The sequence below is a fragment of the Phascolarctos cinereus genome, unplaced genomic scaffold (assembly GCF_003287225.1).
Source record: "Phascolarctos cinereus isolate Bilbo 61053 unplaced genomic scaffold, phaCin_HiC Scaffold_726;HRSCAF=1367, whole genome shotgun sequence".
NCBI lineage: Eukaryota > Metazoa > Chordata > Mammalia > Diprotodontia > Phascolarctidae > Phascolarctos > Phascolarctos cinereus.
Window position 1 is genome coordinate 117,336,639 of NW_027556098.1, and position 15,768 is coordinate 117,352,406.

The 15,768-nt window shown below is 41.6% G+C and overlaps 1 protein-coding gene across 1 annotated transcript in view; it reads left to right on the forward strand.

Moving 5' to 3' along the window:
• The window catches only part of KALRN (kalirin RhoGEF kinase), a 709,132-nt gene that overhangs the window by 517,372 nt on the left and 175,992 nt on the right, over positions 1-15,768 (forward strand). Inside the window, 1 exon segment of the mRNA XM_078146745.1 lies at positions 13,010-13,179. Within this exon segment, the coding sequence (XP_078002871.1) occupies positions 13,010-13,179 (170 nt within the window).

The window sequence follows — 15,768 nt, forward strand, 5'->3', positions numbered from 1 at the left end:
TCCACCAATGACCTAACATAGACTTCCTGTCCAGAACAGGGTTTATAGTATTAGTTTTGCCTCCTTACTGAATCATAGGTCTATTCTAATCAGGATAAGAGTCGAGGCCACTGAAGAGAAGGATGAAATAGAGATAATCTCCAGACTAATTTCTTTTGCAAATTTTCTTTGAAATCACTTCTTAATCCTATTAGGTCTATTATTGCTTTGTGAGGGGATTTCTTGGAGGGTCCTTGGAGAGCCTTGGCCACTGAAGGATTAAAAGCTTCCAGTCAGGGATGGATGACCCAAATTCAGATTGGATAGTTTGTTAATTCCACAGCTCTTGTCCTTTGGAGGTCATATCTTAGTACATATGATCTCCCTGTGTGGTCAAGACCTCACTTCATATTGCGACTGTTTTTAAAGTAGCCTTCCTTTCTCTTATAGTGGGACACATATCTGGACTCTGGCTTCGCCCAAACTATTGACTATTTTGGTGGGATAGGGTAAGGCAGGCCTCAGACCTTGGGCACAGTTCATTGGCCTGGTGTGATGGGGATGGGGATAAGGGAGGGAGAAGGCATGGAGAATGGTTCCCCAGCTCCTGTTTTCTTTCTTTTCCTCTCTTCCATGGCAATTCTGGAATCTGTTATTTTAAAAGCCCATTCAAAGTAGTGTGGGGATTGTCTTTTAAAATGCGTGTTTAAAAAAAAATGAATACTGGAATAAATCCCTTCAGAAAGCACCGCAACACAGGTCCTCCCAAGGAAGCCTAATTAAATATGGTCCCTTTCCCTTTCTTTCCTTACTTGTAGATTTTTCTCTTCAATCTAAACTCCATGACTAACTTTTTGCTGCACCCCACCCCAACTCCTTCCCTTCCCTCCCTTTCCTGACGATTTCAGCTTCCAGATAATCAAGTTGGCAGAAAAGAAGGAAATCCTACAATGTGAGCTGAATCAGTCTTTGAAAGGTAAAGAAGTCCAAAGATAGAGAGTGGGCCTATGGTTTCAGAAACAAACAGCTATATTCTCTGTCTCCATCACCAAAGACATAGCCACTGATCATAGAGATGAAAGTGGATGGCTGAAACCTAAGGAGAGAAAATAGTCTCTTCATAAATATTCATTTGCTAGCTGTCAGGTTTGGGGTATAGGGGTGGGACAGAGAGGAGAAGGTCTTTTCTTTCCTCCTGGTATGAAGGTGGCGGACCAATTAATAATCTCAGCACAGATCTTAAAGGCGCAACTGATAGATCAATTGTGTCCATGCCATGGTTGTCAGCTCTCGGCAAATATAGCTGCCAATTAGTAGGTTAAATTTGAGAAACAAATAGGCCTTCCCCTCCTTTAGTTACCCCTTAGTCTGTTTAGCTGTGTTCACAAACAAGCTACATTTGGCTTGTCTTCTGAGATAGCCTGGCTTCTCTCTCCCCCCTCATGTCTGCTCACTTTCAGAGTCTTGGTTACAGCACGACTCTAGGGCAGTGGGTCACAGCAGGCTGGCTCTTCTTAGATATTTTGGTTCTTTATCAGGGTCAGCTTTCCCTAGAGTGTGATTTGAGGGGCCAGGAAAGTCTGACCTGCTTAAAAATGCCCTTTTCCCTACCATCCTGTCTAGTTGCTTAAGTCATGCGCTGTTATTTCTGCTTCTTTGGATTAAGGCTGCTCTTAAATCTAGTCCTTACCTGGAAGCAGGTAAAACATCCATTAGAAGGCATCAGTATATTAGCGTGGGTTCATTTCTAGCAGGTAGGTGGCACAGTGGATAGAGTGTTTGACTTGGAGTCAGGAAAACATGAACTTACATCCTGCCCCAGACGCTCCCTAGCTGTGTGACTGAGCAAATCATTTGAGATCAGTTTCTTCATCTGTAAAATAGGATTAATAGCACTTACCTTACAGAGTTATTTCTTTTCTTTTCTTTTTCTTTCTTCTTTTTTTTTCTTTTTTTTCTTTTTTGGCTAGTAAATAGGGTTAAGTGATTTCCCCACTGTCGCATAGCTAGTAAGTGTCAAGTGGCTGAGGCCAGATTTAAACTAAGGTTCTCCTGACTCCGGGGCTGGTGCTCTACCCACTGAACCAGCTAGCTGCCCCTTTACAGGGTTATTTCAAGGATCAAAAGAGATCACATTATGCAAAGCTTTTTGTAAACCTTAAAGGGGTATATAAATACCAGCTATCTAGTAGTAGTAGTAGTGGTGGTGGTGGTAATAGTAATAGGAGGAGGAGTGGTAATAGTAGTAGTAATAGTAATGGTAGTAGTAGTAGTAGCAGTAGTTTTAATAGTAATAGTAGTAGTGGTAATAGTTGTGGTGGTGGTGGTAGTAGTAGTAGTAGTGGAGGTAGTAGTAGTGATAACAATAGGAAGAGGAGGAGAAGTGGTAATAGTAGTAGCAGTAGCCGTATCTGTGGTTGTAGTAGTAGTAGTACTAGTACTAGTAATGATAATAGGAGGAGGCAGAGAAGTGGTAGTAGCAGCAGTAGTAGTAGTAGTAGTAGTAGTAGTAGCAGCAGCAGCAGCAGCAGTAGTAGTGATTAGATAACTGTCACCTACTGAAGAAAAAGGTCCTTGAGAAAAAGGATACCCGACAAGTAACTTGTTTTTATTTTTTTCTTCATAATTTAATATTTTATTTCCCCCAATTAAATGTAAAAACAATTTTAACATTAATTTTAAAAATAGTTTTGAGTTCCAAATTCTTTTCCTCTCTCCCTCCCCTCCCCCTTCATTGAAAAGACAAGCGGTTTGATATAGGTTATGACAAGTAAGTTTTAGTAAGAGAAATTCAGGAAGGGTCTAGAACGTGAAATTGGGTCAGTTAGTCACCAAGAATTTATTAAGCACCTAATAAGTTCTGTGTACTGTGCTCAGTATTAGGGATGTATAGAAAGGCAAAAAAAAGCAGTCTGTGCCCTCTAGGAGCTCACAGTTTAATGGGGTGAGACAACATGCAAACAACTTGTATAAACAAGATATACACAGGATAAATTAGAGATAATCTCAGAAGGAAAGCACTGAGATAAAGGAGGACTGGAAAAGACTTCTGGCCGAAGGGTGGACTTCAGCCAAGACTTGAAGGAAGCCAGGGAAGCCAGGAGGGAGAGATAAGGAGGGAGAGAATTCCAGCATGGGGGACAGCCAGGGAAACTGCCCAGAGTCAGGATCGAAAGAGTCCTATCTAAAGCACACCAAGGAGGCTAGTGTCTCTGGATTGCAGAGTATTTGGAAGGGAAGGGGGGAGGATGTAAAATATAAGATGATTAGAAAGGTAGAAAGGAGCCAAGCCAAGCAGAAGATTTTATATTTTATCCTGGAGGCAAAAGGGAACCTCGAGAGTTGTTTGAATAAGAGGGTATCCTAGTCAAAAATGACCCTTTAAGAGGATCTCTTTGACAGCTTAGTGGAGGATGGACTAGAGTGGGAAGAAGCTTGAGGCTGGGAGACCAAGCAGGAAGCTACTGCAATGGTCTAGACATGAAGGGCTGTGGGCCTGCCCCTCAGTGGTGGCAGTATCAGAGAAAGAAGGAAGTGTAGGTGAATGATGCTGTGAAAGGAGAAGCTAGTAGGAAGGCCTTGGCAATGGGTTGTATAGGGGGGTAGAGTGAGAGAATAAAAATGACTCCTAGAAAATCTGTGGATCTAGGAGAATGATGGTACCCTCAACAGTGACATGGGAGTCAGAAGAGGGGTGGACTTAGAAGGAAAGGTAATGATTTTACTTTGGATGTGCTGAGTTCAAGATGTCTACAAGACATCTGCTTTATAATATCTAATTGAGAATAAATGATAGGAGATTGAAGATCAGGAAAAGGTTTTGTTCAGTCATTCAGTTGTATCTGACTCTTCATGATCCCATTTGGGGTTTTCTGGAGTGGTTTATCTTTTCCTTCTCCAGTGCATTTTACAGGTGAGGAAACTGAGGCAAACAGGGTTCAGTGACTTGCCCAGGGTCACAGAGCTAGGAAGTGTCTGAGACCAGATTTGAACTCAGGTCTTCCTGACTCCAGGCCTGGTGCTTTGTCTACTGTTCCATTTAGCTGCCCTAGGAAAAAGGCATAGCTTGAACAAAAGACTTGGGAATCATCTGCATAATGATGATATTTTAATTCATGAGAGCTGATGTGATCACCAAGTGAAATAGTATAGAAAGAGAAAAGGGCCTACAGCAGAATCTGGGGGACACTCATGGCTAGCAGGGGTGACCTGGCTGAATATCCAGCAAAGGAGACTGATGACCAGTCAGGCATGGAAGAGGAGAACCAGGAGAAAACAGTGTCATAAAAACCTAGAGATAAGAGTTTTAGTATACACAAGAGAAAGTGACCAACAGTGTCAAAGGCTGCAGAGAGGTCAAGAAGAAAGAAGATTGAGAAAAGGCCATTCGATTGGGTGATTAAGAGATCACTGGCTGGGTGGGCTGCTGAAGCATTGAGCCCTGGGCAAGCAGGGACCTAGAAAAGTGCCTAGAAGGAGAGACCCTGACAGGGAGAGGAGAGAGGGGAGAAAGGTTGGAAGGGTTGTTGTCTCAGGCGCATTTCCTCTATTTCAGCAATTTAAGTGCATTGCTGATGCCGTACCAGCATTACGATAACCTAGAGTGAAAGGGATTTATGCTGTTGTTATTGTTGTTCAGTCACGTCTGATTCTCCATGACCCCATTTGGGGTTTCCTAGGCAGAGATACTGGAGTGGTTTGCCATTTCCTTCTCCAGCTCATTTTAAGGAGGAGGAAACTGAAGCAAACAGGGTTAAGTGACTTGCCCAGGGTCACACAGTTACTAGGTGTCTGCGGCCAAATTTGAACTCAGAAAGAGGAGTCTTTCTGATGCTGAGCCCAGCACTGTCTATCTGCTTGAAAGGGATTTATAGGGGTTCTGCTTACCAGCCAGGAAGCAATAAGAGAGTGCCTATTTGCTTATGATAAAATGCAAAGTAAACCTCCCCTAGGGGGTTCAGATAGACAAGGACAGGTCTATCAGATAGAGGGGAAGTAAGAACGTAAGGAGTGCTGTTCTGGGTCAGACCTCTGGTTCATCCAGCCCAGTCAGCTATTGTAGGCTGGGCCAGACTTAGGCTCGTCTTGAAAGTCAAGCTCAAGACTGGAAAAAGATGAGATGCATATAGGCTGTATCTAACAGATAAGAATGGAAGTTTTATTTGGTGATAGCATGGGCAAGGAATATTCAGCAAAGATACAACACTGTCTCAGATAGGCACAAACCCCCTTGTTTCCAGAGAGAAGCATATCTGTTCAGCAGTGAGTGACAATACCCACAGCAGTCGGACATCTGCCACGTCTGAGGGCACTGACTCTGTGTGGGCTGGCCTTGCTTTACCTTACACTCGATACTCCCATTGCCCTATTTCATGTTTCTTGCATAAGATACCCCATCTCCTGATTTCATGCCTTTTTTTACTAGCCATTCCCCATACCTGGGAAGCTCTCAGCTCTCCTTCAAGTCACTTCCAATCATTCTGCAGGAGGCCTTTCCCATTCCTCCTGCTATTGTCTTTCCTCTGAGAAATTTCCATTTGCCCTGTATCTATCTTGTATATATACATAGTGACTTGAATATTCTTTCTCCCATTCGAATGTAAGCTTCTTGAGATCAGGGACTGTGTTATTGCCTTTCTTTGTATCCCCAGCTCAGTTTAGTACCTGGCACATAGTAAGTAATGAATACTTATTGATGGACCATCTGACTTGCCCAAGATTACACAATTAATCTGTAGCAGAGCCAGGATTAAAAGCCAGGTCCTTCTGACTCCACATCCACTACTTTCTTTCACTACCCCATATACTTTTCTTCTGTAACCATTTGGAGGACTCGGTAGCTTTGACAGTGTTTTTTGTTGTTGTTCAGTCTCGTCTGACTCTTTGTGACCCTATGGACCATAGCATGCCAGGCTCTTCTGTCCTCCACTGTCTCCTGAAGTCTGTCCAAGCTCATGTTTGTTGCTTCCATGACACTAGCTATCCATCTCGTCCTCTGGTATCCCGTTCTCCTTCTGCCTTCGATCTTTCCCAACATCAGGGTCTTTTCCAACAAGTCCCCTCTTCTCATTATGTGGCGAAAGTATTTCAGCTTCAGCTTCAGTGTTTGTCCTTCCAGTGAATAGTCTTGAACTATCTTTAATGTCTCTCATTATTCACTTCCTTGGTTTGATGGACTTCCTCAGTTTGGATGGACAGTGTAGTGTTCTCTGAAGTGCCTGCTAGGACAGAGACCTTTCATCAATGCAGCCGCTCCAGCATAGCTCAGGGCCGCTGTGGAAGACAGAGCCCTTCTGTTCACATGCCACAGAGAAAGGAAAACTGCACTATTGTATTCAGAGTGCCAGGGAAACATGTGAATGTGGGGTGGAGGTAGGGGAGGCCCACCAGAGAAAGGGAAAGAACTAACAATTTCCCCAGAAAGAGAACTCTGAAAGAACCTAGAACTTCTTGTTGCCTCGGGGTGAGGCCGTGTTAACATGGAGGTGCTGAACCTGAATTTATTTTCCACATCCTCTACTATGGGACGTAGGATACAATCTTGTGACACTTGAAAGAGATATTTTTAAGACAGGTAAAAGAAAGTCTGATTTTTCCATAGCAATTTAATTTAGTGGGATTTTTTTTTCCCCTTCAGAGAGTAAGAGGGAGGCATAAAACATTTCACTCACCTGTTTTTAAAATTAAGAACAGGGAGCATAAAGTTTCATTCAGTGCAATAGCAGTTTTCCCAGCCCTGGGAGAAAATTATCGTCTCGACTATAGTAGCAGTAGTCAGAGCAACTACATCCCAGAAGCCAGATGAAATCAAGCCAAGGGCCACATCTGGCATCTGAGACAGAGGTTCCCCACCTTAGTATTTAGAATTAGGCCTAGGAAAAAATGTGTATATATATATATATGTATATATATATGTATATATATACACACACATATATATACATATATATACACATATATATATTATGTATATGAAAGATACCTAAATATAGTAGAGGGTTTGTGTGCTTAAAAGGTTGCTTTAAAATATAACATTTACTTTTTATTTACATTTAACTTTCTTGTAAAGAAATTTCTTATAAAGTAATTTTTGTTGGTACACGTGAGTTAGGAATTTGCTCTTTTAAAATAAATTTTATTGATATTTTTTGTTTTTGCATCAACTAAAGTTCTCCCTGTATCTCTCCCTCTCACTGAGTGCCACCCATTATAAGAATTTTTTTAAAAAAGAGAAAGAAAAAAGAGGAAGAAAATCCAGCAATATTGATCAATACAATGAAAAAAGTTGGACAACATATGTTATTCCCCATCTGTGAACTTATACTTGTGTAAAAAAAAAAAAGTAGGGGAAGGTATCTTCTCATAGCTCTCTTTTTTGGAGGCTAGGTGTGGAATTTTCTAATTAAATCTTGGCAAGCTGGAGCACTGGGCGCTAGGTGGAGCAGTAGATAGAGTGCTGGGCCTGGAGTCAGAAAGACTCATCTTCCTGAGTTCAAATCTGGCCTCAGATACTTAGTAGCTGTTTGCCTCAGTTGCCTTATCTGTAAAATGAGCTAGAGAAGGAAATGGCAATCCATCATCTTTGCCTAGAAAACCCTAAATGGGGTCACAAAGAGTCGGACATGATTGAGACAACTCAACAACGGCAAAAGTAGAACAGCCTCCACCAGGACCTAATCCAGTGTCTCACTATGATGTAGAAATGTCCCTGGGTTCTCCAAGACTATTGCATATCAGAGTTCTAACAGGCTAGAAAGAAAGGCCCCCATGGACAAAATGACTGCTTTTCAAGGACCAGCAATCTCCCTAAGCAGAGAGACTCATAACAAATAGTCTGGTGAGGAAGGAGCCATAACAGCCAGGGTCCCTGCCATGTAGGCAAGGGTAGTTTTTGTTTCATTTCGTTTGTTTTCTCTAGAAGGAAAGGAAGCTGTCCCTAAGACTGATTAGTCCAAGACAGCTAGGGCCCAAGCTTTCTATGTCACCTGGCTTCCTGGTCACCTGAGGGCATAAAAGAGTCCAGTCCATTAGGCAGCAAGCAATCGCTAAGTGCTCATTCTCCACTGAGCTGCCTGAGGAGCTTGCTGACCCTTGCTGTGCTATTAATGAGCATGTCAGATGTGTTTTTTCTCCTTTCTTCAAAGATCATTTTGTTTTGGTTGTAGTTGTCTTGGGTTATTTTTTCTTTTTCTTTTTTTTTTAGTCTTTTAAAAATGTTTAATTATTTTATTTGGTTGATTTAGTTTTTAAAAACTAATTTAAACTTAGATGTTTTATTGAGTATTTTTTCTGATTTTGTTGTTGTGATTTTATGTAATTATCATTTTGCTTCTTCCTTTTCTGACTACTGCACTAAGCAAAGGAAATATTTAAAGGAAAGCAAAAATATAGTCCCCATTTTCAAGAAGCTAACATTCTTTTTTTTTCCTTTGTTGTTTTGTTTTATTGCTTCATTCTTGTGATTCCTGCCATCAGTTCTAATTGTCCTTTACATCATGACTAATAGTAAAATACGCTTAATATGAATGTATAAGTAGAGCCTGTATCAGATTGCATGCCATCGTGGGGAGGGGGGAGGAGAAGGAGATGGAGAAAATTTAAAACTCAAAATCTTATGGAAGTGAATGTTGAAAACTAAAAATAAATAAATAAATAGTTTAAAAATTAAAAATTAACGAGAAGAATGAATATTCTAATGAGAGGTGGACCTGTTCTAATGAGAGGCTGGGGGAGATGACTGATCACTCAGTCTTGGACAATCTCTATACTCATATCACTCCAGTTTGGTGATCTAGATAAAAGGATCTACCCCCTGCCCAGACCTGCCAGAGTGGCCCACAATGGGCTAGAATTCACCTTAGATTAAATCCTTTACAACTTCACTGGTTGTGTAACGTGTCCCACCCAGGACGGAAGGACATCTACCCCAGGGATTTGGGTAATCTTATCCATTGATAATACCCATTAGAGACTGAAAAACTTACACACTCCTGAAAAAAACTGTTGGTCCTAAGTCATTAATTGGCCAGTTTTGCTTTTTAGGGCATTCTTCTCCTCATTAGCTTTTTGGACCTCTTTTGCCATTTGGGTTAGGCTGTTTTTTAAGGTGTTATTTCTTCAGTATTTTTTTGGGTCTCCTTCAGGAGGCCGTTGACTTGTTTTTCATGATTTTCTTGCATCACTCTCATTTGTCTTCCCAGTTTTTCCTCTACTTCTCTTACTTGCTTCTCATTTTTTTAATATAAATTTATTTATTTTTAGTTTTCAACAGTCACTTCCACAAGATTTTGAATTCCACATTTTCACCCCATCTTGCCCCTCCCCCCACCCCAAGATAGCATGCATTCTGAATACCCCTTCCCCTAGTCTGCCCTCCCAAGAAGCTAACATTCTAACAGGAGAGAAAATCTGCAAGTATCAGTGTGTGTGTGTGTGTGTGTGTGTGTGTGTGTGTGTGTGTGTGTGCGCGTGTGTGCATGCATGCACAGAGGCCCACTCACGCACACAATTTATACAGTGTAAATGGAATGGAAGCTCAGGGGGAAAGCACTTGAGGGAAGGAGAAAGGACCAGGAAAGGTCTCCTGCAGAAGATGGGTGAGCTGAAACTTGCAGGAAATCAGAGAAGCCAGGTGAGGAGGGAGTGTTCCAGGCATAGAGGTGGGGCAATGAGGGGAGGGGGCAACAGGCTAGTGAAAAGACATAGAATCAAGAGTTGATGGAGTGTCTTATACGAGGAACAGCAAGAAGACCCTTGCTGCTGGATCAGAGAGTGTGTGGAGTGAAATTTCCCATCAGAAATCTTTTCCCTTCACTAAGTCCTTTCTGATGCAGCTTAAACTCATTTTATCTGCACTCCCCTCAGTAAGGACGCCAAGCATCTAGTAACCCTTAAGAGACATGAAGACCGTGATTGTTCTACCTGAATCTTCTCTTTTCCAGGCCGAGTCACCTTAGTTTCTTTCATCTCTCCTTCGGTCCTTACTGGAGACCCCCCATTTTCTGTTTGGGCTGAGCACTGAATTTGGGAAGCAGCTTTCTCAAGCTGGGCATGAGGTGTCAGTGCGTCATTGACTAACTCGAATGACCTCCCAATGGAGCCCTGCCCTTACAAATAATTGATGTATCCTGATGTCAAAGCAGACAGCAAACTCATTCATTCATCAGGTTTTTGTGGTGTAGGCTACCTGCCTCACAGAAAGCACTGTACTAGCTGGGCACGATGAGGGGTGTGAAGAGAGTTTATTCATGGCCATGGTTCAGCGGTATTCCTGTGACCTTGAACTGTCACTTATACTCTTTCATCCTCAATTTTTTACCTGTAAAATGGAGATAATATTGACATGACCTAACTTACAAGGTTATTGTGAACCATAAAATCTTAGAGTTGGAAGGGACCTAAGAAATTATCTAGCTCAACACTTTCTCAGATGATGAGTCTCTTAGGGCAGTTAGGTGGTGCAGTGGATAAAGCCTCAAGTCAGAAAGGCCTGAGTTCAAATCCAGGTTCAGATATACACTAGCTGTGTGACACTGGTCAAGTCGCTTAACTTCTGTTGATCTCAAGGTCCTCAACTGTACAATGGAAATAATACTAGCATCTACCTCCTGGGGTTGTTGTGAGGGTCTGACGAGGCAATATTTGCAAAGTACTTAGCAGACTGTCTGGCACATAGTAGACACTATGTAAATATTAGCTATTATTAATTTATTATTATTGTTATTATTATGATCCCTTCTATACTATCTCTGACAAGTGGTCAATCAGGTTCAAATGAGGTGATATAGGTAAAAGTTTTTTTTAACCATAAGTTTGCCTATAGTACAGTGAGTTGGTTAGTGAGTAAATTTTTTATTAAATTCCTGCAACGTACTGGATGGGCAGCTAGATGCTGCACTGCATAGAGTTCTGGGCCTGGAATTAGGGAGACTCCTCTTCCTGAATTCAAATCTGGCCTCAGGCACTTACTAGCTGGTTGACCCTAAGCAAGTCACTTTACCCTGTTTGCCTCAGTTTCCTCATCTGTAAAATGAGCTGGAGAAGGAAATGACAAACTATTCCAGTATCTTTGCCAAGAAAACCCCAAATAGGGTCATGAAGAGTTGGATGTGACTGGAAAACAACAACTACGTGCCACACACATTGTGCTGAGTGCTGGGGATCCCCCAAAATGGTCCCATTCTCAAAGAACTCACAGTCTGCTGGGGGAGACAATATGCAAACAACTACGTACAAACGGGTTATATTTAATAAATAAATAAATTAGATAATAAATCAACTGGGGATGAATTAGATGTATGATCGGGAAAGACTTCTTATAGAAGGTGGGATTTTAGCTGGGATTTGAAGGCAGGTGCAGAAGCCAGGAGATGGAGATAAGGGAAAGAAAATCATCGCATAGGATATTATTATTATTACATTATTATTATTATTATCATTAAAGAAGGGATCGATGTGGAGTGAGATTGAGCAGGGAAGATTTCTTGGAGAAGACGGCTCTTATGACAGATCTGGAATGCAAACCCAGCCAGGAAGATTTTATTAAGCACCTGCTATGGTCGAACACCGAGACTAGATGCTGAGGATATAGTTGTATTTTTTAAACTGTCCCTGCTTGTAAAGAACTTAGCATCTGTTGGGGATCTATGTTGATGTTTGTCGTTTGTTCTCGAAGAGGACCATGATATCAGGGAGGTGATGTCATGACTTGCAATGGAATTCGATTTGGGGGAGGGGGGGCTGTGCAAAGTCACCAGCTTCATTTTCTCCTCTAGAGCCATCTGGGTCCAACGGCCAGATGTAGATCAAGATGACTGGAGATGGCCCTAGATGCAGTGGGGAACCTTGGGCGTTTTCAAGCTAAGGTCTTTCCCAAGTCTCAGTTTAACTGAGTAGGGAAAAGTTAAATAAATATATGATGTAGATGGACTGGAAATTGGTTGAAGGTCATTTGAAGGAGCAAGAGGGGCACTAAATCACAAGGACTGGAATGGATGAGGCCTGTGAAGGAAGAGCTAAGTAGAAATGGCCTGGTTGCAGAAGAGGAACCTCAATGGGGAGTGTTACTGTGGAGAGGATGTCTATATGATCTTATTGCCTTGGGCTGGGACCCCAGGGTTTTAACCTCTTGGAGGAGACTTGATCTTACCCTTTCATAATTGGTAAACTGAACAGAGAGCTATATTGTCAATAGAAATATCTTCCATTCTTGAAGGATCTATGATCTCACCAATATCTGAAAATTCCCTTCCCCAGTGAAACTCATCCATGCCTTACCATCCAATGTGATTTTCGTTCATGTCCTTTTGCAAACCTCCTGCAGAGTTTCTACCCAGAACATTACAAGATGCCCTCTAGATTTTTTAATATTTTGTCAATATCAGAACACAGCCCGGTAGCACAGTGGAGCTTGTGCCTGGTATCAGGAAGGCTCATCTTTTTGAGTTCAAATCCAGCCTCAGACACTTACTAGCCATGTAACCCTGGGCAAGTCACTTAACCCTGTTTGCCTCAGTTTCCACATCTGTAAAATGAGCTGGAAAAGGAAATGGCAAACCACTCCAGGGCTTTGCCAAGAAAACCCCAAATGGGGTCACAGAGAGTGGGATATGACTGAAATGATTAAACAAAAACAATATCAATGCAATGCAAATGTGAGCAGTCTATCTGTTCTTTTTATACATGGCAGCCTTTTCCAATCATCTATCTATAGTAGAAATACAAAAATGAAAAATGAATTTTGAAAAGCAAAGTCCAATTTGTCAATAAGCTTTTACCAAGCACCTAATGTGTACTAGGCACTCTGCTCAGTGCTGAGGATACAATAGAAAGCAAAAGAAAAGTCTTGCTCTCAAACTAGTGGGGAGAGATAAAGTGCTAGCAACTCCATGTGGAAAAGATATAATACAGGATAAATTGGAGATGGTCAACAGAGGTGGGTTGGATGAGTCTGGTAGGGTTTCTTTGTCCTCATCCCTACACCAGCTCCCCGTTGTTCTTAAGCAGAATTCCCTCTTATCTTTCCTGCCAGCTGTGGACATGGATGGAGGACCTGCAGAAGGAGCTGCTGGAAGATGTGTGCGCCGACTCGGTGGATGCTGTCCAGGAGCTGATCAAGCAGTTCCAGCAGCAGCAGACAGCCACTCTGGACGCCACGCTCAACGTCATCAAGGAAGGAGAAGACCTTATTCAGCAACTCAGGTCAGTGTCACTTCTCCAGGCTGAGGTCTGTAGGAGGAGAGGGAGAAAGGAACCGGAAGGTCATCTGAGCTACTGGAGAGAGCCTTCAGTGGGCATCAGGAGGCCTAAGTTCTAGATTTAACTGACCATTACTGGCCGTATGATCTTCACCAAGTCTCTTGTGCCTTGATTAGTCCAGCTGTAAAATGAGGACAAAAAGTACCCTGTCACCTAACCTATCTCACAAAATAGCCATGAGGAATAAAAGGAGACAAGTGTGGAAGTGCTTTGAAAAAGAACCTTTAAATTCTTAGGGTAGTATTCAGCAGCAAACATTTCCATTGCAGTGGTAAATGTGGGGCCATTTCGACACAGTGTTGTCTCGAAATCCTTTGAAGCACTCAGACTGGTTGTTTGGCACCACAGAGACATTCCCGTTATGAAATGTCACATCGTGTAGCATTTGATCTGATGCCAACCTGCAGAATTGGGAGGATGAGAGCTCACTTTGGCACCAGCTTATGAGAATATAGGGATGATATGATTTGGTGATATGGTCAATTTTGATTAGTCACAGACGAATTCATCGGCATTATTTCTGGGCTACTTAACAAGTTTATTTTAAATTGTCCCAAACAAAAGACAATTAAGAAGGAAAATACCTTTCAAAACTTTTTGATCCTATATTTCATCCCAGAGTAATGTTTGTAATTTCATAATTATCTACCCCACTAAGCTCTCCCCATTAGTAATTCAATTAACTAAATATTTATTAAGCATATACTTTATGCAAAACTTTATGCTAGGAACTGAGAAGTATATAAATATGACTAATACATAGTCCTGCCATGAAGGAGCGTAATATCTAATAGTGGGTATAAGACTGGATGCAATATGGAGCATTATTAGAAAGTTTAATTCAATCCAATTCAGTAAGCATTTATTAATTAAGCTCTTAATATGTGAAAGGCTCTATGTTAAGATTATAAAGACAAAAATGAGTTGTCCTCAACAAGCTTGCATTCTACTTATGGGGGAGTGAGGAGATACAAACAAAATGTTATTGGGATTCTAATAAAGGAAGTCAGGGTCACTTCTGGCTGGGGGTGTCAGGAAAGGTTTCATCAAGGAGTACTTAAGAATGAATAGGATTTTGACAGGCAGAGTTGGGGGGTAGGGAGGTGTTCCAGTTGGATGGAAAAGTGTGAACAAAGGCAGAAAGTTGAGAGTGCTTCTAGATGTATTTGGGGAGTAACAGTCCATTTTGGCTAAGGCATAAGGGTCACAAAGAGAAATGCTGGAAAGTAAGTCTGGAAAAGTAGGTTGGGGCTAAGATTATAGAGAACATTGAATGCCAGCCAGAAAACCTAGGATTGTACTTGGTAGACATTACTACTTTATAGTTTATCATACTTGTAAAAGACTTTGGTATTTTCAAAAAAAGATGCTATGGAGTCCTCGGCATCTCACTACGTGCCCAGGTGCTAAAAGAATATGTTTTGATAAAGATAATGATGCCATATTGGAAGTCATTGGAGGTGACATGTTATACAGGAATGACCGCTGGATCTGGAGTCAGAGAGTCTGGCTTCAAATTCCACTCTTGGCAGCTGTATGACCTTGGACAAGTCATCTCACCTCTCTGGGCCTCAGCTTCTTCATCTGTAAATGATGGAGCTGGCCCAGAAGGCCTTTCTTGTTCTCAATCCATGATCCTATGAATTGTTCCTCTCCTTGAAGTGGTGATCTAAGGATAACAGAATTTATATGGCAAACAGCATAGGCAATCTCATTATCTCACCAACCGACTCCTTCACCTCGGGTGTGAGAGAATAAACTCAATCAGAGATTTGTTTTCGTACTCATTGCTCAATTAAATAAACAAATTTAGAAAGTATGAACTTAATTTTCAGTTGTAATTTTGGAGGTTTCTATCCCAAACAACCCCAGAGATTCTCCAGGTTCTCCAGTGGAATCACTAACCAAACAGTCTTAGAAACCTGCATCTGCACTGACTGTTCCTGTGAGCTCCCCCCTCCCTATGTCTGCATCTTCCTTTTAGCTCACAGCCTATCTCAAGTGTCATTTGCTTCATAAAGCCTTAATTAATTGCTTCCCCTTCCCCTAGGTATAAGTATCCCTCCCTCCTCAGTTCTTTCATCCTTCTCTAAGCTGCCTTATTCACTTAGTCATATTTAAATTTGCATTTTAATGTTGGTGCTATTATCACTCCCGTTTTATAGTTGGGAAAACTGAGGTTGACAGGTTAAATGATTTGTCCAAGGTTATACAGCCAGTAAATGTGTGAGGTTGGATTTGAATTCAGATCTTCCTGGACTCCAGCCCCAGTAGTCTATACACTGTACCACCTAAAGGCCTCCAAATAAAAATAAAAGGTTTGCAAAGCAATTTATATATGTTAACTGCAGAGGACTTGGCTTCGAATTTTGCCTCTCACATTTACTGCCCAAGTAATCTTGGGCAAAGACCTGTTCATTCTCAATTTATGTATATGTCCTTCATTTTATGTGCATGTGTTTTCTCAGCAAAGATACTGGAGTGGTTTGACATTTTCTTTCCTAGCTCATTTTACAGATGAGGAACTGAGGC